Consider the following 27,304-nt stretch of genomic DNA (forward strand, 5'->3'; position numbering starts at 1 on the left):
GTTTAAGGATGTCAGCTAAATCAGTTAATCCAATATAGCAACAGCACAGTTATTGTTATTGCGATTAATGGCTGTTCCTATAAAACTTTCGCGGGAATTCCCCACGTGTGGCTTCAGGAGAATAAAAACCGAAAATATGCTGACGATGGAGAAGTCGTCCAAGCTAAAGGCCGGTACCCATTCATAATGTCTAACATGTATTATCCAACAATAAGAAACTGACTCACTGACACTACTGTATATGCTTGTATCATGGAGTGTGTATAACGATAGTTAAACCCCGACTTCTTCCCCTCTGATATGGAAATGTTTTGATGACTCTAGAGGGACATACCTTCTTTTAACTGTAGGGGTGTATTTACAACAATTGCTGCCAGAATCGGCTTGTGTAATGAAACAAATGTAAGTCAATCACGGAATTATTTGTATTTCTAATGTAAAGCGTTGATATGTTGTATTTGTGTTTTAATGAGGAGCAGAGTATCTCATGTTTAAACTACTGATGATTGTTTTCACCCCTCGCATGAACTAGTGGGTCATTCCGCTGAGAACGGAGAGAGGTTCCTGCAGCTTCTGTGGGTTTTGCCGTGACGTGACGCGCAGTGTTGTCTGATGTTTGTGTGCTTACCGGGGCGAAGAAGACCCAAACAAAAGGGATATCTGTCCGAAGGTCCTCTTTAAGATAAAGGTGAGTATCCTTAAATACTAGTGGCACCCTCGTTGGGTTGGATGTAGTGCTGTTTATCAACGCCAAATAACGGTCACGAATCAGCCAGACCAGAGCCACTCGGAGGCTAGCTTAACTTCTTGTTAGCGAGCATTTTGTTTAACGGTGTGTGTTCAGACACTCGAGTTACAGTAAACTGCCTTAACTAACATGCCACAGGCAGCGGGCCTTTTAAGCCGTTCATAAACAGAAGAAAAATATGTTATGGTAAACGTTTCTCTACATAGCAATGTGAATCCAAAAGTTCTAATGCAACACCGTTATTGCTCTGACCAGCTATTCTTCTGAACCACCATTGAGTGTCTGCTGATACAACTGGATGAGCAGACAGATAACAGATAAAATAACCTTCAGTGCAGTTAAAGAATGCTGTTTTAATGCTGTTTTTCTTTCTGTGCTGCCTCTGACTTGAAGGGTTTTCATGTTCTCAAAAACCAGCAGGGAAGCAGAGCTCTCCATATGTTATCCCGTACTCACGACCTGTAGCATCCTTTACATCAGTGGTTCCCAACCTGGGGGCCGGAACCCCAACAATTGGTCGTGAGATGATATGACAGGATAGGATAATGAAAAAAAAACATATTTTGGACAAACAATTGTGGGTTGTTGTTTTTTTCAAGCTTTCTTCTAAATTCTGCTTTATTTCAACTGCAAGGTTAGTAGATTAATCAATTAATTGATGGGCAGAAGATTAATCAGCAATTATTTTGATAATTGAATAATCATTTTAGTCATTTTTAAAGCAAAAATGAGCTGGTTTCAGCATCTCAGATATGATGATGTATTGCTTTTCTTTGTCAGACATGATGATGAACTGAAAATCTTTGGGTCTGGACTGTTAGTCAGACAAAACTAGACATTTGAAGATGTAACGTTGGACTGTGGGGAACATTAATGGGTATTTTCCACTATTTTCTGGCATTTTATGGACAAAACAATTAACCTATGAATCAAAACAACAATTGGTAACTTAACTGGTAGATGATGCAACATGTGACGAGGGGTCCCAGGTAGACTTTGCTTTATTTTAAGGGCTCACAAGCCAAAAAGGTTGGGAACCACTGCTTTACATTACTTGTGGCATTTCACAAGAGGAGATGTGAAGTCTGTTTTGTTTTTTGAAAAACCAACAGCACTGAAATGATGTTTTTCTTAAAGCAAATGTCTGCCTTTTACTTTCATTTTGTGCCAAAGGTTCACCCTTTCTTAGGTCTCACGATGTAATAAGTTTTCCCAAAGGACATACACTCTGTCTTTGAGTCGAGTGGAAAATGGGTACCTGCCATCTACCAGACTGCCTGTTGGATTAAGCAGCTTTGAATAGCCTTTTTAATGTGATTGGCAGAGTAGGAGAATTTAAATTTCAATCTGTTAAGTGTTGTATATTCTGAGGGGAAGTGGTTGGACAGATGAATGATACAGACACCTCAATATGTTGTCTTGTGATTTGATATTGCCACACTGACACCAATATTACTAAACGCTCTGAGAAAAAGGCGTCCTTTAGTTCCTGAAACTGTTTTGCTTTGTAACAGCTGAGGCTTTTTGTCAGTTTATGAATGTAAATCAGCTTCCAACGTCTAGTTTTGAATATAGTGTGGTCTAGGTGTTTGTATTTGGAGTAACTTTCCATACTTGTTACCGTACATAAACCAATGTCATCATTTTAACCCACTGTATATGTGAATCCAGTCTTGAAAAATCTGCTCTTTCTCCATAGAGATAACTTCTGTTTTAAGATATGCCTGCTAAGATTAATGCTGTTCTTGGATGACATCAGATTGTGTTTAATGTCATGAGACAATAGCAAGGTGGCACAGTGATTAGAGAGAGGCTGTCCTTATCCTGTAAGACCAAGATTCAGTCTGCCATGTCTTCAGTTATCTGTACCATTTTATCAGCTTGTGTGGTCATTTATCAATAACATCACCGTCCAGAAACATGTTAAAAACAGCCTCTTTAACTGTATTCTGTACCAAAAATAATCTGAACCATAACTATTCCCCCCACTGACACTAAGAAAAAATGCATTTTTAATAAGTTTATTTGAAAGTGTGACCTAATTAGCAAAAAAGAGCTTGGAGGTTGCACAAGCTCCTGGTATTTAGCCATGTGCTCTATTTCACAGTTTTTCCCCCAGAGGCACCATGGATGAAGAAGAGCAGTTTGTGAACATTGATCTGAACGATGACAATATCTGCAGTGTCTGCAAGCTAGAGACGGAAACAGGGACCTTATCTTTCTGCCATGTCTGCTTCGAACTCAGCATTGAAGGTAATGCAACTCTTTCTTGTTTGCTCACTAGAGTGAAGAGCAGGAAAAGTGAGAAAAAAAACTGAGGAGAAATTGAGCTCATCACATACAGACGATATGTTTGTGCTAGCTAATCTTTCAAAGCAACCTGTAGGTTACAGTATGGAGTGTTGCTCCTTAAGAATTATTTTCTAACCACAAGGTGACCTCTCCACATCAAAGCTTTTTAACTCCTGAACACACACACAAACACACTCATTGATGTCTGTCTGACAGGATTCAGAATTAAAATTCATCTCCAGCAGTTTCACTGGCTGGCGTCATATAGAAGCAATCTTGGGCGGATAGATCAGCACTGGTCTGAGCTGCCAAGAGTCTCCAGCAATTGGATCACACAATAAATCACTTTTGCAGGAGCATCTGGATTCTTTTTGATCATCACTTCCCATCATAGCGAATGTGCATTTTCACCAGAAGCTGTAATACAACCTTAGAACCTTTAAGATTTGCTATTGTCTCATTTGTTTGCCATCCACAAACACTTCTTTTATCCTCTCATGGAACAACATATAAGATAAAGTGTATGTGCAAGGTACTGGGCCTGTGCGACTAAAGCCCTCACTAAAGCAGGCCACTGTGATTCTCCCGTTTGATGTGCCACTCTAACTCAAGAGCATGTGTTTGAAGTTTTTTCATCTCTTAATTAATGAGTGGCCTATTTGAAGAAGAATGGGGAATCTGAAGGGATTAGATATGGCTCTCTTTCGGCACTCATCTCATAGATCCACAAAGGCTCTTTTCTGCAATGGAGAAGTGTGTGTGTGTTCATCTCTGTGCAGTATTATTGTGTACGACTTGTAAAACAGCATCATATAGCCGACTAAGAGCTCCCAGAATGGTTTATCATCCTGTTGTAAATGGGTGTAAATGCATATGCATGAAAGATTTATAGATCCATTCTGTCATGCAGGGTTTTCTCTGGATTTTTTTGAGACAAAGGTGGCAAAGGCGGGAGAATGTACATGGTGCGGTGCATGCAGTTTGTGCGTGCGGTTGCGCACCTTTAGAGTGTCTTGCACATAAGAGAAAAAAATAATGATTGACAGACAAAAGTGTCCATAGGTGTTTAATTTTCAATGGTAATTATTTGGTCATTAATTCAAAAAACACTTGCAACCGCTGCCTTTTGTGAAGATGAACTACAAGATTACTCTAGCGTGTGCGCGCTCTAGACTGTCCGGTTGAGTTGCAATTGAGTTCCGCCTTTTTCATTCTGTCGACATCACATGCTGGAATTTTCAACCAAGGCAGCGGCCAGTAATACAAAGGTGGCCCACCATTGAGTTAGATAGGCAGGGAAAACCCTGGTCATGGTATAAGGATGAATGTAGGGGTATTGATTAAGTGCACTGTTATTTGTGTGCCGTAAAAAGAGTCTTCAGCCACGGTCTCAGACAAGCATTGTTAAAATAGTACTTAACTTAAAGTTGTGAAGTTGTGTTAGTGAGTGCTTACAAGCTCGTTAATCCTCATTCAACAGGAAGATAATCTAAATATGGTCGGAGGATGCAGCCTGGGTACTGGCATGAACATACAATAGAGTGGAAACCTAAATATACCAGATATTTGAATACCTTTTACTTATTAAAAACAAACAGCCTTAGTTAATGATTGATCTGTGTAATACGTAGCATGTGGTACCACTCTGTTTCACTTGTTTGCACATGGCCCCCTCAGTAGCTTGATGCTGTGCAGGCTGTTGCATGCTTGAAAATTAAATAGGTACAGTTTTCAGGGTCATCTTGTGTTTTTCTTTTGTTGCTCAGTAACATCCACTTTGGATGTACAGGTAAAAACTGTCTTAAAATGAGTAACCCAACCTTTGACAGATATGGCCGTTAAACTGTCAGTGATCCTCAAAGGCAGGGATTGCTTGTCTGGCTCACTGGAGGTGTCCTTGCTCGCTCCATTTAATTTATCAGCTAGGATGCTATGTTCAGGTAGGCAGTAGCTGGTGGGGCATTTATGCAAATGTGTCCCCAAAGCTTTTCACTGTTTAGACAAAACTGAGGTGCCCTTGGGGTTGGTCGTGTCAGATAAGACTCTTTCCACTGCATTAATATTACCATTGTGTTTTTCTCAGGATACAGGTTTTGATGTAGCCTGTGTGGCAAGGAAGTGACTGTTATGTAACTGTTGGGTCTGGGGGGGAAGAAGAGGGGGGTTGTCAGACAAGCACGTGTTTCTGATGCAGCCGAGTGTTTCATTGGTGGGAGGAGAGCTTGCCAAGCTGCATGTGGCTACTTTAGACACGGCTGATTGGAAACTAAGGCCAAGCCGTGTGCCCGCTGACTGCTCATGTAGACTTAATCGCTAAAATACTCCTGTGCCATCCTTCATTAAAGGAGAAAGGAACAAAGGTCTAATCACCACACAAGCAGACAGAGTGCACAAAAAAATATGAAGGGGAGGGAATGGTCTTCATCACCCATTACACACACAAACACACCCTCCCAGCACATTTCTGTCCTAAAACATATCATGCTATCTCAAGGGTGAATTGCTGCTGCTGCTGAATATTCATTGCCTTCTTGCTCTCTGCTGGTTTTTGAATATTTATTAGAAGCAATAGAAGCAGAATTGCTTCTTGTTTTGTTTTTTTTTTTAAACTAGGAGAGCATATCGCTATGTACAAACCATGGTTATATCATACATCAAGACCCTCTGTATTTATTACTTACTTCCATAAATTCAGCTTAAACGAAACCATTATCACGTAAATTTCCTATCATTTTTAAATAAAATATCATCACCCCAAAAATGATCTACAATGCCTTGTTCCTTCTTTGATTAGTGTGTAAAAGGCAGTGTCCTCTAGAGGCCACACACCAGTTAGAATAGCTGCCTGCTGAAAGGAGGAGTGAATTAAGTTTTTGTTGACTAACTGGTGAGAAACATTTGTCCCAGATATAAATGTGTAAATACAGTACATACCAAAAATACAATGTTTGCATGTTATAAATATATTATCACTTTAATCACCAAGTGATGCTGTGTAGATGAGCTACCACATGATTGGTAAATAAAAGGTCTGTGCTTGTAAAGAGGAACATGCAGGACAAGTGACATATCTGGTTTCAATATGAGGAAAGATCACTCAACCAGTTGCTCTTTTGTGGTATTATTACTGAATGTTCATGTGTAACCTTTTTGCATTCATTTTCATTAAAATATAATAATTAAATATTTAAATCGTGAACATATTATTGTTGGTGCAGTGATGATTATTTCTAATTGGCCACTGCAGCAGTCTAGCTATGTTGCAGCAGAGAGCATTATGAGTTAACTGCTCATACTTAAGAATTCATTTCCACCCACAACCTCCTCAAGCTCTGCTCTGAGGTTTGCATGAAATGGGGATGTTCAGACGTGTCTGTTTACACGTCAGATGCTGACACACACAGTAGTCACAGTTGAAGTTAGACAGTGCTTTACATCAATATAAACCCCAAGAGACACTAATAATAACAATTTATTGTCATCTCCAAAATCCAATAGATTATATATGTTTGAGCTTTGAGCTAGAAGCTTATGTTGACAGGGCTCAGAGTTGTTTACCACCAAGGCGTCACCCACAGTACCACCAGGTGCAGAAGTAGCTGTGAAGGCTGTCTGTAGCAAAAGGTTTGAGCACAGTTCAAAGAAGGATGAATGTTCAGGAAGTGCAGCTTTTGTCATAGCTCCAAGTAGTTGTTTCCTGAGGAAACTGCTTTGGCCTGTGTGTGCTGGTTCCATCAGAAAGTACCACATAGAAATGGTGGCTATTTATATATTATTCAACCTCTGCCTTAACTGGGCATTTCTTACTTTTAGACATTTCTTTTTTTTTTCTTTTTCTGCACCATCTGAGCTGTGGAGTGTGGACTACACATGGTTACACAGCCTTGAGCGTCAACACAGTAGAGCAGAGAACAAGGGAACAACTGCAGTCCCACACCAAAACACCAGCAGCCAGTTCAGCCTGTCTCCAGTTATGTTTGTCTTCTGTGGAAGGACTATCGCTGTTTCAAACTAAAAGAATGGGTGTATTTTGGATGAATTTTCATTATGAAGGCTTCTCGACTGCTCAGTGTAACGTGACATCCAACCCAACCCCTATAATGACTGTGATAGCAAAAATTATATGATAGTGATAAAGTGGAAAGTAGCCAAAAGCGCAAGACCTCCCATCTAGCTGTTGCTTGCAGTTACAGTTTTAGTTTAGAAACTGCATAGTTGAAAAAGAATAGCTTATCAGAATATGCAAAAACATTTGTGCATTATGTTTTTATTGGTTGCCAGATGTGTCATTCAAATGAGAGTATGCAGTTAGTTTGCACATTCCTTCTGTGCAAAGTCACATTGAAAGAAAAGTTTACCCTCAAAATGAAATGTGACTGTTATCTATCTTCACTCATGTCAGTCAAAATACCAATAAGTATTTAAACCACCAAGAGGGGCCAAAAAGCTACTGACTTCAAGGTGAAGTACAGAAGGGTTTTTTTTAAGGGTTTTTTTCATAATGTCAGTAGGAAGTTTGTAATACATTGTTTCACTGTGAAATGTTTTTTTTCTTTGGTTTCACATCTGTCAAACTTAACTGTTTGGGTCTCACTGCTCAGTGCAGCCTAATCAGACTAGAGTAGGGCTTTTCTAAATGAACTGGCTTTATTGGATGTGACAAACTGTGCTTTATAACCAACTGAGAGATCTGACACTATAGCCTGTGTATTGTAACCTCTAACCTCTCCACCCTCTCACACCAGCAGTTAACTTTATTGCTTTCGGTGTCCATGGCTCCTTGTCAGACAAGACGTCTGCTGAGCTTCCAGGTTGAGCTAAATCCCAGCACCCTTCCCTTTATCTGCTTACATAATGCAGACAGAATATTTGCTGAGGTCTGGTAATATTACCAGCTGGGTTTGGACCACAAGCAGCTAAGAGTGAAAAACAGAAAATTCCTACAGCTCAAGAGGCTGGAATGATGCAGTTGGTGCTGATTGTGGTTGCTGCTCTACAGGGGCTATTGTAGCATGCTCCTATAAACAGCCCATTCATTGTGGGTGACCTCTTCACCCTGGGGTGTATAGAGAGGCATAATTAGGTTGCTGCCTGTGGAAGCTGTATGTTTGAACACAGTAATGGTCCAGAATAGTGTTGAACCTACTGTATGTTCTACCGTGCTGAGTCCTCTTATTTAGTACTATAATGCTTTTCAAGGTCAAGTATAATGGGCTGCTTTCTATGTGAATCTGTCACCAGTATAAATAAATAGGCAGAGATTATAGTCTACATTAACCCCGCAAATATAGATAAATTGTCTCATGAGGTCTTTATTGTCTCCAACTCTGAAATAATTAGCTTTTTCACCACATGTTGGTGAACTTCTTAACTGCATTATTCACTAACTAACGTGTGATATATAGTCACTGTCAGCAGCTGCTTATATACAATCTTATCTTGTACCACTTTGGAGTGATGTACATGCAGGATGGTAATGACAGACTACAGCCACAGCAAAGGAAAGTTGATCTATTGTTTATCTATTAGGGATGCAACGATGATAGATTTTGATGGTACGATTATAGTCTGAGGAGAAATCACAGTTTCCTTTTGCAGTGGCAAGTTTTACAAATTATAGATTTGTATTGTTGAACAACCCCCTGTCCATTCTTTATTTATCCAAAATACCCCACACTTATGGTTTAAGGCATTTTTTTGGTGGATACAACACTTCAATGTTGAGTCCCTCAGTCATTGTCAGAACACTTTTCATCTCCTTTAGCTAACTGAGCCCCGCTCAAACACAAATGAAGGGAGCCGTTCTCATGACAGCCTGTGTAACTTTGCATACCTGAACTTGTTGCAGCACAGCATTTTAAGCTGGTATACCAGGTTTGTTTTGGTTCAATGGTAGAACTTCAGCTTGCAGTCTGCCGGTTGCGCCCACGGACATTTTTTAACACAATTCTAGTCTAGTTTAATTTAATTTTACTCACAGTACATCCATTGTTCATAGAAAAATAACACACCATGATGTCCCTTTTTTGAGAGTGAGAACAGAAACACTAGGTGTAGCTGTAGCTAGGTGTTTTAAATCGTGGTTAATAGTTAACCAGTTAATCTTTGGTACATATTTACGAGGGATTTCATGGTATCTTGCCTGGAGAGGACAGAGGTAGGATAGGAGGCATAATTAACTAGTGATACTGTTAACACCGTATAATATGCTGTAGATGGGCAATCACCATGTTGCTTTGTTCTGTATACTTACATTGCTAAACAGGTGGTTTGAGTTCACATGTCATTGAGTTCACTGTTGTTCATGTGACTTCTATGTTGGTATCTAAGTTGGCCCGTGCAGCTGCTGACAACACATTCTTCTAAGCTGTGCCACGCAGCTCTGTTTGACACCTTACCACCGGTGACCTCTGTCCCAAATCCCTGGTACCAGCTCTTAGCCGTCCAAAGTGTGTCAAGGATCGAGTATCCTTGCCCAGCACACACACACACGTGCAGTTCAGAGCAAAACCAAGGCAGAAAAAAGGTAGCTCCATGCAAACAGAAATGTTCTGCCTTGTTTATTGCACTTGAATGTAAAATAGAACAGTGTATGTAGTATGCTCTGTTAACATGCATGCAAAAATGCTACGAAGAGAGATGTAAATCGTTAAAAGTTTGGGAAGAGTTTTCTTTCCATGACAGCAACCACAAGACCAAGTGTGCAGCGTGAGAGTTGGAGAGTTTGAGTGAATTTTGGGTGAAAAATGTGGCCAAAATGTAGCCACTAAATATAGAGTAGGACTATAAATAACAGAGGGATGTCATCTCTCTACAGCTTGAGGATTATTATATGTTTGGACTGTTCCTGTGGTCACTTCACTATCAAGAGTTATCCAGCCTAACAGGCATCAATCTTCCTCTGGGTTGTGGTGAACCAGCTTCACTGTAACTCAGCTCCACTAGTTTCTAAACCTTTCTTTAACAACATTTTTTGATTTCCCCTGTCAACAAAACTTTGTGACTTTGTTGACTATTACACACTTCACAAAGGTGTTCACCTGAAATATAAACCCTCTATTATTGTGTGTGGGAGAGATAGTCAAAGATGATCCCCATTGGATTTCGGAACTTTGTGAAGCATAGTTTTAACATCACTTTCTTTTTTTTAATATCAGAAGTATTATTTCTTGTTCAACTAACCTGGATCTGATTGATTTCTGATTGGTGTATCATAATTGATATTTGCTCTCAGGAACAACTGAAAACTGAATGACACCAGATGTTTATATTTTACATTTCTCTATCAGAACGAAGCATGAGTCTGTGCTTTGTCTTTGTTAATTGTTGCACTGAATGACAGACTAACCTTGGCTCCATCACAAAAGAACAGGAAAAAACAAGCCTATTGGTCATCAGTGTTGTGCTTAATGTCTCCAGCTGTCACAGCTGAACAATGTCGATTCACCTCCAGTGAATAGTCTGTGTGTGTGCTTGTGCTTATGTGTGCAGCCATGAAAGACAGTAGTGCTAAGCTGCTTAGCTGGAGTGAGGTCTTTGGCTGGTGGTGCACTGCCCTGGTTGTGGGCCAATAATTTTTTCCACTAGGCAAGTGGTAGTCAGTGTGTTTTTGTGGTAGTCCAAAGACTGGGACTGATCGGATTATAACATGGTTGTTTGACAGGCAGTGTGCTCACACACTTGACTCGCATGCCCTATATGTGGTTCCTTCACAAGACTAATCTATTCATTGTAAAGGTTTGTCTTTCTAGGCACTTGGGTCAGAACACAAACAGGCAGAGGCTAAGAATAGGTTTCTGCGCACACAGTTGTGTAATGGTCTAAAACCTTCCTATGTACTGAGGCATATAAGATCCATTAATGCTGACTGTCCCAGATTAGGTATGGACTATTTACTTTTTTCCTGCAGCCATACAGCAAGCTCTCTATAGACATGCAAAGAAATGAAACTGAACAAGTCCTGACAACAAAATCGCGCTTAAAACTGATTTTTCTCTTCATTCTTTTTCAAGTCAAGTTTATTTAAAAAGCCAGGCTTCAAACAACTTTAGCAAGTCTGCTGAAGTGATTCTTGTAGGAGGTTTTGCTTTAATGTGGTTTTTAAAGAAAGTTTGACATATCAACGCTCAGGAGTCTTTTCTGTTTTTGACTTAATTTATATTTTGGCCTAAACGTCTAAAAGCAAATTGAGCACAGTCTCTCCTCGGGTTGTTTTAACTGTAAGACTTAACAAAGTTTTGTGTGAGTGTAGAAAGGTCCTGGTGACCACAGCAAACATGAACAGTCTGTATATGTGTGTACCTGTCGTTTTGTGGTCATGTGGTGTTAAGTGATGACCTGTGGTTTCCTTTGCTCGTCTGTGTTCTGGTAAATCGCTGAGATCGGCATGCGAGGTAAAGCTATCTAAGTGAGCTCTTAAGTCTATATGGACTACAGTGACTAATCTCCTCACCTCAGGTTCCAACACGTACTGTATGTCTGTTGTGAAATGTCGGTCGTGAGAAGGCCTTCACACGAATGGCTGTGCAGCACGCTCTCACTTCAGCCTCATCCACTATCTCCTCCACACACACAGTTTTAATTCTCGCTCTCTTTCACCTTCAGCTTCTCTTTGTTTATCAAGCCGAGTTCACAAAATAAGGCTTTGGCCCATTTTACTCGGAGGTTATTTTAATTTTAGTCCACTTACTACATGTTAATTTCCTCTGTGCATGCTAAATTGGTTACAGTGTGACCTGTTTTGACTGGATCCAGGAAGCATTGCTTTACTTTCCAGGAATGTAGTCTGAATCGGAGAACATCTGCCCATGTAGTCAAGTTGTTTTTCCCCCCTTTCCCTTTAAGATGAGAAGGATTGGATGGTTTTGTTTCAGGGACCAAAGTTCACCGTCTATTGAAAGATTTATGTCCTGTGTATGTGTTTATGCAGGATGAAAAATAAGACAGAGTGGACACTTTTTCAAATTGTGTTTGCATCTTTCACATTGTTTGACAGGTACAGGTATATTGAAATCATTGTCAATTAATGTAAATGAAATGTTGTTTCATGTGGACAGAGACCACTCTGTGTACCTACCTCTCTACTGTTGCTCAGTAAAAAAAAAAAAAAAAAATCCAAATATGCATGTGCATGTGTTTGCGTTGAGACTGGGTTGATCTATTATCCCTGCCATCTCAACGCAGCGCTAGCTAATCCACTGCACACTAAGCAGCTTTCACAGAGGGATCGCAATAGGTCAATCTGCCAGTTTTAGCTTGTTTCATTCTGGTTTACTTTTATTTGCTCTGACAAATTCAATGAGTCAGTGCTGCATTTCTCACTAACTATAGAGATGACTTATCAATTTTATCATGTTTCTTTTTTTATGGGTTAGGCCCTGGATCTTTGAATCTCTATGTTGCTGTTATCTGTAGTTGTATTTGACTTATTGACTCATTCCTTTATGTTATTTATTTGTGAATGCAGGTGTGTCCTCTGCTACCTTGTTGCACTCAAAGTCCCTGCGCGGCCACAGAGACTGCTTTGAGAAATACCACCTCATTGCCAACCAGAAGCTGTCACGTTCCAAGGTCTCCAGAAGTGCCTACGAGGGCATGAAGCTGGCCCTCAGCCAGAAACTGAACCGCATCATCCAGTATGCCCAGAACAAAGACTCTGTCTCCTCCAATGGCCCCAGCCGACGGGGGGCCAAGCTTCTTTGTTACAGCCAGCAAAGTGACTGCAAGCTGCTGCCCCAGTCAGATGCCCAGGTGCCCCGCTACGCACCCCACTGGGAAACAGGCAAAGCAACAGGGCTGCCTGATTACACTATGGGGATGCTGGAATGCCACACAGCGGAGGAACTCGGGCTGCTGCAGGAGTCACAAGGTGACGTCTGGTCCAGTGACGGCAGGAAAGGTCTACACAACCGGAATCAACCGTCAGGAGGACAGACACAGCACAGACACCAGGGCCACAGCAGAGATGAATGTGAGCACATATCAATTGAATTCTCTACCAAAAGGAATTTGTGGTCTCTAGCTGCAACTTTAGTTTGATCAGTGTGTAACTTAAACAGTAGTGCAAGCTTTAATTTTTTTCTTCTTTTGAAGAGAGGATGTTGTAGACAATAGTGAATGACAATCAAAATGAAATACTCCATTCCTCTGCCTCTCATCTCTCTGTTCAGTGTGATCTCTGCTGTCCAGAGATTTCTGTTCCCTCAGAGCATGTATTCATGAAAAAGCAGAGGACAGAATAGTAACACAAGACAAGATACATTTTTACTTTCTCTGTCATTCGTCTCCCTCTTTGCTATGATCTCTTCAGAGAAAAGAAAATTTTCCTATAACCTTGAGATATGTTCTTTGTTTTCTCAACCGTCTAAAGGTCCTTAATTCAAAGTCTGTGCTTTTAAATGAAAGATGACATGAATTTCACAGGTTCACACTCCAACTACTCACTGCTCTGAATATCTTGAACCTGCTATTGTACATGCAACTAATAAAAAATGGTAAAGTTAGCTGTTACATGAATATGTAACCACTTTAGTTTTGCTTTTAGTTTGTTAATAGAATTTGTTTTTGTTCGGGTCATGAACAGCTCAGAGCTTTCCTGCAACACATTCCTTTTGATATTACTCAGAGTGTTCCTGTATACAGGTAATGAACCAGTATACAGGGTGCTGGTTAAAGGAACCAGCACGTATACTTTGCCACATTACCCAATTTGAAACATGAACAAGTTACACAAGTTGAGTGCTAACCATTTATATATATTTTTTTATATAGTTTTTTAATCAGATGTAATTAGCTGAGAAATTGACATTCTGTACCTTCCACACATTCTAATCACAGCTGTTTTTTTCTTTTAGTGACTAAAATGAGTGTGGATGAGCTACATCAGCTGAATGCCCAGCTACTGATGCAGATTCAAAGTAAGTGTTCTCCATCATCAATATTTTTTGTCCAATTCAATCTGTAATTATCATCCCTAATAAATCCTCACGTGAAATCTGTGCCCTCAGGAAAAAACTTCATTAGTTAAAAGTTTTTTTGAACTTACAGCATAGTCAGGCCAATCCAGCAGGGGTGCCAACGCCATGGTTCCGGCAAAAAAACACAGGGTTGTTTGGCAAAAAGTTTAACCTTGGTTAAACCTTGTTATAACACAAGTCTGTTTTCAGTCTGAAAAGACTCAGTAAAGCAGGGCTAATATGGACTGGAAGGCATCTCTAGTCAACACATCATCTTCTTTCATGTGACCAGCTGTGTTGAATTGGGCACTGTGTAGTGCTTGCTCATGCATACCCTGCCTGTCTGTTCACTCCATTCTTCACCAGTTAGGCCTTTTGTTTGCTACACACAGTTACGGCCAAGCTAAGAGCATCTCATCTCAAGCAACAGAAATGTTTGCATATCCAACACAAGCAGATGTTATCAGATTTTTATCAGTAAGGCCAAGCAACCACCACCCATGGGACGGCTGATGGAGCCATAATATTTTCATCTTCAGTCTGCTAGTGTGAGGGTTCAGATGAGTCAAGTTGTCACTCCGGCCGGTGTCGAGAGGAAGATTACATGAGCTAATGTGAAATGTCCTCTGACGAAATGATGTCTAGTGGGGGGCCTGGTCTACACACTCTTAGTCACCCTTTAGGAGCAGTCAGTTCCACATGTGTTCTTAATGTTACTCAGAACAGACGGAGGTTATTGCTCATTCTTAATTATGTAAGGAGCACCACACATGTCCAAGAGTTAATGATCTACAGTTCTTGTTGTATTAGAAGTGTCTATAAACTAGTTTAAATGAGTGTTTCTCAGCTGCATAACACTGCACATTACTGAAGTTATTAGTTGTTTGACTCTGTTTTTTTTGTGTGTGTGGGAAGGGGGTGGGGGGTGTTATCTTAAGCTTGTTTTTTCTGTCATGTTGTCTTTGCTCTCTGCTCCTTCAGTAATCAGTATTATTGATTTACTTCCTTTTATCTGTTTCTCCCATTTGTTTATCTGTGTAGAAGTTGACCTTGAGTGTGAATTAAACCTCTGATTCTCATTTTTTCTCTCTCTCTCTCTCTCTCCAGAGGTCTTCGAGGAGCTGACTGTGGCTGTGCAGGAGAAAGACTCGTTGGCGTCAGAGTTACACGTGCGTCACATCGCCATCGAGCAGCTCTTTAAGAACTGTGCCAAGCTGCCCTGGCTGCACATTAGCAGGGCCGGGGTGAAGGCCAGCAGCAGCAGCAGTGGCAGCCCCGTGGAGTAAGGCGCTGGAAGATAGCGGGAGGTCTGTCCTGTCTCTGCTACTGGGAGGAAGCTGACAAAACACCTCCACGTGCTGGCTGCAGCGAGGCTGAAAAATGCCTTGATGTATACTGACTGACTTTTACAACACTACGATGATGTTGAGTTTTTAGCTCTGCATTAGGACAGCATTAAGGGCTGCATTGACATGGCCTCCGATCTCGTGGTTGCGGTGATGATGCAAGGATTAATGAAGGTTTGCAGTTTTTTAAAAAAAAATTGCTGGTTTGGCATGTGACCTGAATTCTACCCAACCCAATCTAAGTACCCAGTAAGCATGTCTTCTGGGTACTTAGAGTCGTCTGGCCCCAGTACACGATGAGGACATGTTCTTACTGGACATGATCCTTTGAAGATTTACCTTAATACAGACTGAGAAACTCCTTTTCTACATAATTTCACAAAAACGGTAGCTGTTGGTTTTATTTAGTTTTGTTTATTTTGCTGTCCAAAATTTCAGTTTTCATTGTTTCATTTTCTGTAGATATATCCTCTTAAGCTTTTTTTTTTTCTTCTGATTATGTCATACGCGGATATTCAAATATGGGTTTTAGCACTGCTTAATGCTCCTCCATATGCTATCTGATGGTTCTCTGTTGAGGAGAGTTACAGTATTTTATAACATGGCTCTGGTGAATACTTAATGCAGAGTAGCTGGATGGTGTCAGTCTTATTCATACTTTAAGGCACTGCCAGCATTAGTGTTTAATTACCGTTCTAACATAAAGCGCTAACATGGTTTAAGCTTCGTCTGCAGCTGCACACTGGCAATATAACGGCTTGAAACGAGTTATCGATTTGCATTCAAACTGCCCAAATTTAACATGATTATTTGTAAACTGTGGTCTTCAGAAGAATTTACAACTGTATATATCAGGTAGATTCGATAGTAATGAACTTCTTCTGCTAAAGAAAATGCCAATAATTATACATACTGACAGTGACAAAGCTTTGCCGAATTCCTTTAAAATAACACCTTTAAAATTGTAACATATTGATCAAGTCTTATCTAGAAAATAGCATGAGCAAGTGCAAGACAACACCCAAAAGTACCCTACAGCATCACTGCAACAAAGACAAATCAGAGTGTGAAAGTTACCAAAGCTATACTAGCTGTGCAGTGTTTTGTTTGTGATGTGATGAGTATTTTGAGAGTGTCCATGATCTAATACTTGGTAACAGTTGTATGACAAGTATTAAGTAGAAATATCAGTTAATATACCCTCTCAATGGCTTAAAGTTATACCTATTCTGTTTTTTTTCTCTATTATTGCTGGTGAGATTTACTTGATATTTAGTACAAAGCTGTTTATTGTCTGTATAGTGGTCAAGCACAAGTTGTATGTATGGCTATACGCTGGATGGGCGTTATTGGAAGAGGAAAGTTGAAACTACTGGAAAAGAAATCCAGCTGCCAAACCAAAGTCTGTATTTGTTCTATATGTGAACTGCAAGCATTTGGCTGATATAGATTCCATTAACAGAGCAAGATGCAATACCAAACTGATTTAAAATGTGGCTTAGTGATTTACTTCTAGGTTTGGTTCAATGTGTGTGGTAATGAAACATAGATTTTTACTCTAAAGGTGATGCTGTGGAAATGATTTGTTCTTGTATACACAGTGTATGATTTACGATTAGTTTTATTTATCTTTTTCATTTTTTCTTTCCTGTCCAATGTTAACTTTTGTTGCCCTTATGTGTGAGAGCTAAGTTGATGTCACAGCAATACAAACAGGATATTTGGTCTACTGTGCCTCTGGAGGTCCCTGATTTTAGATCAAAAGGAGACAAAGAAGGACAGGGATGGTATTAACAGTATCAGTGTTTTAAGCCTGCAGTTTTGGTTAGTTTATTATTCAGGAACCCTATGCAAGAAAGAGACTAATAAATCAGAAGCCTTATTTAGTAGAAAATATTTGTTATCTGAGTTTTTCTCAGAGGTCACAGAGCTACTTGATTATAATAAGCTGGGGAAAGACTAGGTTATTAATCAGATTGGTGTTTAGACAAACTCAGCATTGTCAGTGTATCTCTTTTGCTCTCTCTTTGTAAGAGATTTAAATGTATTTGACCCCTTTTAGGGTTTAAAGTTACAAGTTTTAGCTCCATTTTAAACGTGTATCTTTATTTGGATAACTGAATTCAGTGTGCTTGAGTATTCAGATTATTGGTCCTTAATGCAAATTTTCAGTCATTCAGTCTTCAGTTGTATGTTTTTTATTTGTGTTTTAAATATGAATGCCGTGTGTTTTTGTATACTGTGGAAACATGGCTGGGCCTTTGCCTCTGCTCAGCAGTTTTTGGTCGTGTGTTCTGGTGCTTGTTATCTTTTGCTGGAGACGTAAGCATACCTGTTACACTTCCACCTCCTACCTTTTTTGACTTGACTCTTCATTTGTTTTCTAATGTTGAACAAGGCTGCATTTGTGTTGTGTGATGTTTTACATTCTATTTATTGTGTGTGTTCATGGACCTTACACAGCCTGTGTGATTTGTGCTTTGTATTTTTTTGTAAAATATTTCAATAAAATGAAATTATTTTTACTACATACTCTGGTTCTGGTATTTTCCTGATCATAGCCACTGCTGCATGGTAATCAGTGGTGTGCAAGGGTGGGCAATTGCTATTATTAATATTATTATAAAGTAATACGACCACATGGATGTTTTAATTTTTTTTAAAAGGGGGAAAAATCCAATTAAAATGAAAAGCTCTTCAGAATCAACCGCAATAACTTATGTTCACAACTATTCTATCATAAAAACCAACCTTAATGTGTTTCAACATATCTTTGTCAAAAGCTTGAGTAGTGTAGACAATCATCCATTCAATCCATCAATAATTGTCTGATTAGCACCAAGTGTGTTTACACCAATGTTAGCTTTAAACAGCTGTGTGAACTCAAGAATCTATCTGAAATTATTTCTATAATTGATATTATTGGCATCAGAGGCAATGAAAAATGAGTAGATACTGGATAAGTGCAACTTTCAGCATAATTTTACTTGAATATAACCCATTTGTTGACTGACTGTTGATTTATAGCTGGACTGTGTATTAATGATCATGATGGAGGCTGGGTGCCCCCTTGTGGACAAAAAGCTTGTAGAGGATGAACAGCAGAAGTTACTGGTAGTTGTAATGAGCGTCACTATACAAATATGCACAGTCATGTGGTAAACCACAGAAGGATCACATAACCTTGGGCCTAAAATTCTGAGAAATTTCAATAATAACATCTTGACTTACACAATGGAAGAATCCATGTAATAGTACAGTGTTAACGTTCTCCAAATTAATACTTTATGCAACAAAATAAAGTCTGAATCCTTCATAAAACCCTCCTTTCATTTAAAGTATATGGTTGTAACAAGCCATTATTAGCAGTAGCTTGTGTAACATGAATTGTAGATAACTGACTGCATGTAAATGATGTTGCATACCAGTCTCACTGTGATCACTGTGATAAACTTTCAGCAAGTTACTGACATTTTTTATCCACTTATCTATCATGACCTTTTTTCTTGTTAGCTCAATCTCTCAGTCCATCTTTGAAAAAAAAACCTCATACAATTAACTGATAAGAAGCAGTAGAAGTAAAAGTAAACCTATTAATACAGCAATTGTATGTTAAATATAACATTAAATTGCAAACTGAAGAAACATGACACCAAAAATGATCACACTGTGAATACTTTTTCAGTGAGTGTATTGTTTTTTATGTTGTCACATTATAAACTATAGTTTACTATTTTCACTTTTTTATGATGAAATTACATCGCTGGATGCAACATTTGTAACATGTAGCATTTTTTATGCTTTATTGAACAATGGATTTACAAACAGCAAGGAAAGTCAACTATGGTATTAAAAACCTGGGCAAGTGTCTGAGTAAGAGAAAACAAACAAATAAATGAGAAAAAACCATAACAAAAAACAAAACCATACAATCAAACTATTAAAAATAAGAAAATAAATTTAAATATCACAATTGTAAATTACACAACATAATTAATACAACAAATAAAGTTATAAAGATAAATCAACATAAATCAGTCTTCAGTTGGAATTAAAGGTTTCCACATTTAGGGTCTATTAATTTAAAGTGACTTCACATTTCAGCAGTTCTTTAGATTATAAATTCATACACTTCAGAGATTTACAGTACAGTCAAAACTCATTATAAAAAGCATTAAATGAGTCAATTTGTCATCATAAGAATTGTGCTAATCATCAGGTTTTCTCCTTACAACATTTGTAACAAATAAAAAACACATTTCTGAGACTATGAGTCACAACAGTGGTGAGTATGACTCACTTATTGAGGGGCACTGACTCGACCAAAGAATGCGCTGGGTTGGTCTGTTTGGAGCCAATCAGAGTGATCAATGGGCGGGAATCATGTATTAAAAGGCAGTGTTGATAACTGAACTTCAAGATTTTCCCTTGACTCTGAGATAAAGAAAGCCATTGTTCTGTAAATAAAGGGAGACTAGTGGTGTTGTTTCTTCATATTGAGGAGGCATTTGACATGCTATGGAGGGAGGGGCTGATCATAAAGCTGTATGAGGCTGGAATATGAGGGCATGTGCTCCTTCTTGAAGAACAGGATAAATCAAGTTAGGGTTGGAAATGCTTATTCTGATAGCACAGATATTGATGATGGAACCCCCCAGGGAAGTGCAGTTCTATTTAATGTTATGATAAATGATATTTTTCAAGACATTGGGACTGGTTTTGGTCTCTGCCTGTTTGCAGATGACGGAACAATCTGGAAAAGAGGCAGAAATATGAAACAAACAACTAAGCAAATGCAGGGAGTCCTAAACAAAATAGTTGATTGGGGTGAAAAGTGGGGATACAAGATTTCAGTGGAAAAAAACAAAATATTTGGTGATAAGAAAACCAAACGTCAGGGTTTATTCATGTATGGACAAGCAATTGAAAGAGTAAAAGATTTAAATTCTTTGGAGTGCACTTTAACAACAGACTAACATGGAAAAAGCAGATAGATAATGTGAAAAGGTGATAATGTAATGTGTTCCCTCTCAAGAAGTTCATGGGGTGCTGGCAGGGATACACAATTAATGATCTACAGAGCAATGATAAGGTTAAGACTAGATTGTTTTTTGTTGTTTTTTGTTGTTTTTTTATGTTAGGTAAGAGCAGCCAAATCAAATCTAAAAAGGTTGGATGTAATACAGGCTAAGGCACTGAGAATATCTTTTGGGGCTCTCCTTACAACTCCAGTCCCGGCTTTACTTGTGGAGATGAGAGAAACACCACTGGCAGTGCAGTCAGCAGCACTGGCAATACAGTAGTTAGACCAAGAGGACATCAAAGCACTCAGTAAAAGTAGTGTTGGATAATGCTTGGGAGTGGGGAAGCAGGGAAAAGGAAGAAAGAATGTTTCGTTTTCAGTATGAGTAAAGAGGTGGAGAAGCTGGGATTGGGAGAGGTAGGGGTGGCCCTTCAAATACACTGGTCAGTTATACACCCACATCAGAAATAGACTTCAGTACATCAGAAAGCATAAGAACACATGACAGTACTGCAGATCCGGGCATGGTAAAGGAAAGGGGCACTACAGTGGGTAGAGGAGGTCTGGCTGAGGAGGGCAGTTATATGCTCAGACTAATGAACTTAAAGAAAACAGGTTAGGGGCCCGACCAGATCATTGTGGTGGAGCTGTTTGTTCTGTTTATAAAATCGAACAGGCCGGAGGCTTGGTGGGCTTTCTTTGGGTGCCAGCCCATGTTGGGGTAGAAGGGAATGAGGCAGCAGACATGGCAGCTAAAAGGGCACTGAAGAGACATTGATCTGAATGATATCAGGATATCTGAATGTCGATCTGTTTAACTACTTCTCTATACAAAAGAGAGTAAAGACAGAGCATTGCTATCTAGAAAACAAGAGAAGGCATACTGTCATTATGATTAGAATAAGACTAGGACACTGGATTAACATGGGATCTACAGTGAAGATGGGCAAACATGAGGATGGACTGTGTGGAACCTGCAGAAAACAACAAACTGTTGAACATCTACTTATGGCATGCAGCCTATATGAAGAGCAAAAAGAACAGTTATATACCACATCATCACATATGGGAATACAAACAGTCACAATGAGGAGCCTTCTTAATCTCACCGAGAACCAGTCAAAGACTGTGAAAACAGTCCTTGAATTCATCGCCGCAACAGGAACCTTTGAAAATAGACATACCCCGAACTGCAACCTAATCCAAACCTGCAGGGGGCAGCAACGTGCTGTAAAGCATCTAACCTGCCGGAAATACACAAGACGAGGAAGAAGAAGAAGCCCTCAAGATTTCTTTTGGCCAACTTCTCGTGCTTTCCATTCATTTTGTGCCCACACGTTGGAGAAGACCCCACGGAAAGGTAAGTCTATGAGCCATCTCTGTTCTCACACATCACAATGTCAAATGTATATAGTCGTTACATCAATTTATCACAATTTAGTATGACTATTTCTGACTGTTATCACAATATTCATATAACTGTTGTTGTGAGTTAGCAACATGAGGCTGTTAGCGTTATCTAAAGCTAATGCTAAAAGCTTTATATTCTCTAAAGAAAATACTATTTTGTATTCACAGCGAAGCTGGACTTATAGGTCATTGTCTATAATTGTTATTTAAGTAACTTTCAACTGCATTTCGGCGCGATTAGGTAACATACTGTTCTTATCGTTAGCCAAACTGGTGGCCAGTGTTGTGAAGTGTGGTGGTGCGTGGATTAACGGAACTTGTGCGTCACTGCCCGCCTTTTAGGACATTTCTAATCGCCAGACCGTTAACTGAAGTCAACAGACCACGTTCAAAGCAAACCATAGAGTGAAATACTCTTTAATTGTAGTGTTTCGGTGTTAACCATTAATCATTTTAAACCAAAATAGTCTCTAAATCGGCAGTTGTTGCCACGCGCGCATGGAAATACTGACGTAAGTTGTCAGGATAACGGGAGACTCTCAGTGCGTTTTTATCACAGACATACAGTTAGTGTCTATAATGGTATAGCTATAACAGATAAGAGACCCGTTTATAAACCTTCAGGGCAGTCATATCTTTTGTGTCAAGAGGTTTCAGAAGTTTTAAGTCGCATGGATAACTGCAGTGCTGCTTTCAGCTGAGATATGAAGAGGTTTATACCTCAATAGGAAACAGAAAATGTGGCTACTATAAGTCTTTTTATAAATTATATCGAAGAGCATTCGTGCTGCTGGCCTTACAAAGACATTAGTATGAAAGAGTATTACATTTTATTAACCAGCGTCTTACCATAGACTTGTTCATGTCTTTTTTTTCTTCAAATGTCACAAACACTAGGTTATTGCTTCTTGTCTGACCAAAGTTCATTTATTTACAGACACTGCCTGAACGTGATGACACATTTGTGAAATATGAGGAGAGAAATAGCAGCTGTGGTATTCTTCCTGAAAAGGCTTGTGAAAAAGGCGGAGAAGTTGGAATCGCACAAGATTGAGCTGTTTGTTGAGAGGCTGGCTGTTGCACTGCAGGAGAAGTTCAAGGGGCACTGGTACCCTGACAACCCCAGCAAAGGACAGGCATACAGGTGCTGCTCTTTGTTTTTTTGTTTGTTTTTTGTTTGCTTGTTTTGTTTTGTTTTTTTGACATTTTAGCTATTGCTAAACTACTATTTCTAGGGATTCTCTGCAATATTCAGGGAAGCTTTTAGCATAACTAATCCTTCAATAACACTACAGCGAACACAACTTTGATTATGACTGACTTTCCATTGCTGTTGACTGTTTTAAACTGATGTCAGTTTTGTGTGGTTTGCAGGTGTATTCGAGTGAACAGGTTCCACAGGCAGGATCCAGAGCTCCTTCGGGCCTGCCAGGAGAGTGGGGTTCAGTACTGTGACCTGGGACTGCCCCGTGAACTCACATTGTGGGTGGACCCTGGGGAGGTGTGTTGCAGGTGAGACTTTAAGTGAATTTAATGTGTATGCCTGAAACAAAAGTTGGTGATTCAACAAGGATAACAATTATGGTTTTAGCATTCAAAGTCACAACACTTTGTCCTAAAAAGACATAAAATATTGATGTTTTCCCTCTTTTCCCATTGTTAGGTATGGAGAGCAAAATCCTTCCTTCTCAGTGGCCAGTTTCTCTAGTGATGACGAGGAAGACAAAGATGTTGCAAAGAAGGTGACCAGTGCTTTGGAGAGGGTTACGTCAGATTACCATTCCGGTTCTTCATCCGATGAGGAGAGCACACGCACTTCTCCCCTTACTGTCCCCAACAGCCGCTGTACTTACAAGGTATTGCATAATCAAATTTATAATTCCTAAGACTAAGTATTCCATGCAGGTCTGGCAATGAAGGCATAATTACTTAAAAATAACCTGTTTTAAAAGAACCTTTTAAAGTAGCTGTGCTTTGTTCTGCTTTATGGCCACTGGTTGTGATATTGTTTGTGTTGTTTGAGGTTCCAGATGAGATTCTTTTTAGTTAACATTAACATTTGGTGCTTTTTCAATAATTGGAAGCCGAGCACCTGAGGCAAGGATTGTTTGTGTTTTGCAGTTGATGGTTGCTTTTATTAATTTTTTCCTTCTTTTGTTGTTCTTTTTTTTTTTTTTTTTTTTTTTAGGCAATGAATCCAGCTGCTCCCACGTGGAATCCCAATAGAATGGTACCAGGGAAACATCCTCACATCCTCCCACAGCCTCACTACGGCTTCAGGCCTCGCAGCAGAGCCCCACACACTATAAGGCATAATCTGTGGGTCCCTCCTGGCTATAGAGGAGGACCTGGATACTGGAACACAAACCAAAATCTGGCACATTGTTAACAGTTAGGAATCATGGTGCTTATTGTTCACACTGGACATTACAGCTGGAGACAACTTTAATATGACCAATGTTTTTTAAACATTTTTATAGCTTGAATATTGATTGTTTTTGACAAACACTTTTTTTGCACTTTAGACCATTTGTTATAGTTTGAATAAATCACTTGTATTAAATTTAGATATTTAAATTGGAATACTACACAGGTAGTTTTGAAATAAGTACTGTATTTTTACAATGGGAAATGTTAATGTATGCCACTTACTGTCCTTTGTGATAAAGCGTTTTATTTATTCATAGTGTAGAATTGTCAGATGTATAGGCTTAAATTTACGGAGTTTTATTAAACAGTTTCCAAGCATCATGCTGATTTGTTTATTCTTGTGTTTTCCAACGATCTTTAGTAGTACTGTTACATAAAGGCTCAGTGATTCCTGTGGAATGTTTGTTTTTCATTTTCAATATCTGACTGACACCCAAAGCGGGATTTTCTGTGTGTAACGCACCTGGCCACTAGGATGTGCCAAAGTGTAATATTGTTAGAATCTGTCTTAAAACAACAGTCAAGTGCCCAAATGAGCAGTGAAAGAGGTTTTCCTCGCTGTAATCATTCCTCCTGTTCATCCTGACTTAAAAGATCTCCTTCAAATGTGCTTTCAATGTAAGTGATGGAGGCCAAAATCCACAGTGAGTCCACACAGTCATTTTGTGCAAAAGTACATTTAAAAGTTGATTTGAAGCTTATATGAGGCTTCAGCAGTCTGAGTTCGTCATATCTAGTGGATATCTGCCACATTTACAGTCTTTTTAGCATCAAATTCCCTCTTTGTGTTTCCTCTGACAGTGTTTCCCTGTTGAGCTTCGGGGAAATATCGTAACAAAAAGGGATTTTGGCACTAAAAAGACTAATGCTGAAAGATATCTACATGATTTGATTAATCTGGACGGCTGAAGTGTCATATTATCTTCAGATAAACTTAAATTTTTGCACAGAAGGAGGACTGTGGATTTTGGCCCCTATCACTTAGATTGTAAGTGCATTATGAACAGCATGAATGATTACAACAAGAAACACATGTTTCAATGTTATTCTTGCTGCTGACTGTTGCTTTGAGACAGACTTGGAAAACCCATCCTTTAAAGAAAAATCTAGTTCTATGAATGTTTAAACATGCATTTTGTGGTTGGGTTTAACTCAAAGAGTGAGTTCATACGCATTTTTCAAACAATATTTACAATCATTGAGCACCACAAATGAAATTCCAGTCACATCCGTTGCGTTGGTGTCAGAAATCCTGTCAGAAAAAACCAAAACTATCCTCGTGGTAAAATACCACCAGGGGTAAGTGGAAAAGTGATTATTTTTGTAATTTTTGTGAACTGACCCTTTACTGCTGGCACTCCTCCAGGCTGTGATCGTGTTCATCTATGGACAGGCCCTCTTGAGAGATTCAGTGTTCAGCTCAAGGACACATCAGTAGAACTGATGTTTAATGGCTATGAGACTTCCCTAAAGGATTATTTAACTACTATATGATGAAGGCGCTTTATCATACACAGTGTTGTTATATTCTTTATTTTAACCCTTTGAAGGGGGAGCTAACATCTTTACTCCTGTCTGTCTGAGCTATGTTTGACTGACAATGCTACCAAATTAACCACCAATCTCTGTCCTGGACCATACCCCTCTGAAATGTTTTCACTGTTCTCTTTCCTCGGCAGCAAGTTAACAGTATTACCCAGGATGAACTGAGGTGTTATGTCAGTCCACCTTAAACATCACTGGACATGGGAGCTGTATGCACACACCTTTGGAAAAGTAGCTTGATATTTAGACGGGTTTGACATTGATTTCCATTTTCAACATATTAATTAAATTCAGAAAACATACAGAAAAATATATTATGAAGGTAAAATGTAAGAAAAAAGTAAATTTACAAGATCAAACCATTTTGAAATATATAAATCTCATGCTCTTAAAAAATTCCTCAATGCCACTGTAATGACTCAAATTGCTTTGTCATGAACATTTTAGGATCTAAATAGTGACTTGGAGAAAACGCCACTGTATGGGAATAAGTTTGTATGGTGGCTTGTATCCCCCCTCAGATGATAGGAACCGCACACACAGGGTGCCATGCAGGAAAACAAGGGTGCCCACTGTATTTTCCATGAATAAATACTGGGAAAGCTGCCTGCTCATACCGGTGTTACACTGTATTTGGTGACACATCAGTTTCTGTGACCTGCAGTATTGTCTCAGTTCCTTTACTTTAGTAAAAGTATCAATACCACAATGTAAAAATACTCCATGACAGCTACAATCCTGCATTTAAAATCCTACTTAAGTAAAAATATAGAAGTATTACTAGCTAAATTTACTTAAAGTACTTAAGTAAAAGTACTTTTTTTAGTATTAGTAGTATTACTAGTATTTTACATTGTGGTATTGATACTTTTACTTAAGTAAAGGATCAGAGTATTTCTTCTAACACTGCAGGTCACAGAATCAGATGGGTCACCATGTACGGTGAAACACCAGCAGAGGGCGTCACTGGATCCCTTTTAAGGGAAAAGCGTATGTCACGTGATGCCCTGCGGCGCGCTCGGCTGTGCACCTGCAGGGAGGAGGGAGGAGGAGGAGGAGGAGGAGTGGAGCTTGGATGCTTCGGTTGAACTGGGCTGCCGCTGCTTTTCACTCCAATTCAGCATAAGTTCTCCGACCAAGTTTCACAGAAGAAGTCGTGGACTAGCTGGGACAGGAATGGAGCTTTCGACAGGCCGGTTCTGCTGTTTACTGTTGAGCCTCTTTGCAGGTAAGTTTCCTGACATAAGCAGCCACGGAGCTACTTTGATTTTTAATTATTTGTTACTAAAACGGCAGCGAGCGAGGTCAGGCACGTTCAATAACGTTAACCGGTGGCGTTAACATGGAAACTTGCCTTTTTCGATAAGTTAAAAATGCTTATAAGTTTAGGTTACGTTTTCATTTGTCCAGGTTAGGATGATTAATATAAAACTTGCTCAGTGGTTAACCAGAATACACTTTTAAGACATTGCCCAACAGGGAGTAACTCCGATCCAAGGTCAGTTTAGTTAGCTAGCATATCAGAAACAAACGTCCGGCGAAACAAAATGGAAAA

The 27,304-nt window shown here is 39.3% G+C and overlaps 3 protein-coding genes across 3 annotated transcripts in view; all 3 read left to right on the plus strand.

Moving 5' to 3' along the window:
• Window positions 1–553: 553 nt before the first annotated feature.
• c13h21orf91 (chromosome 13 C21orf91 homolog) lies at window positions 554–17,871 on the plus strand. Its single transcript, XM_044370228.1, has 5 exons — window positions 554–688; window positions 2,856–3,001; window positions 12,507–13,010; window positions 13,894–13,956; window positions 15,103–17,871. The coding sequence occupies exons 2-5, from the start codon at window positions 2,875–2,877 to the stop codon at window positions 15,279–15,281; spliced, it is 873 nt and encodes a 290-aa protein (XP_044226163.1). The 5' UTR covers window positions 554–688; window positions 2,856–2,874; the 3' UTR covers window positions 15,282–17,871.
• Window positions 17,872–21,615: 3,744 nt separating this feature from the next.
• Window positions 21,616–24,525, plus strand: btg3 (B-cell translocation gene 3). Its single transcript, XM_044371761.1, has 5 exons — window positions 21,616–21,724; window positions 22,712–22,918; window positions 23,149–23,286; window positions 23,438–23,630; window positions 23,963–24,525. Exons 2-5 carry the CDS (start codon window positions 22,746–22,748, stop codon window positions 24,161–24,163), a joined length of 705 nt encoding a protein of 234 aa, XP_044227696.1. The 5' UTR covers window positions 21,616–21,724; window positions 22,712–22,745; the 3' UTR covers window positions 24,164–24,525.
• Window positions 24,526–26,788: 2,263 nt separating this feature from the next.
• cxadr (CXADR Ig-like cell adhesion molecule) overlaps window positions 26,789–27,304 on the plus strand; it is a 39,239-nt gene continuing 38,723 nt past the window's right edge. The window contains exon 1 of the mRNA XM_044369954.1: window positions 26,789–26,977. Within this exon, the coding sequence (XP_044225889.1) occupies window positions 26,926–26,977 (52 nt within the window). The 5' untranslated portion in view covers window positions 26,789–26,925. The remainder of the gene's footprint in view (window positions 26,978–27,304) is intronic.

This window comes from Thunnus albacares, chromosome 13, assembly GCF_914725855.1.
Source record: "Thunnus albacares chromosome 13, fThuAlb1.1, whole genome shotgun sequence".
NCBI lineage: Eukaryota > Metazoa > Chordata > Actinopteri > Scombriformes > Scombridae > Thunnus > Thunnus albacares.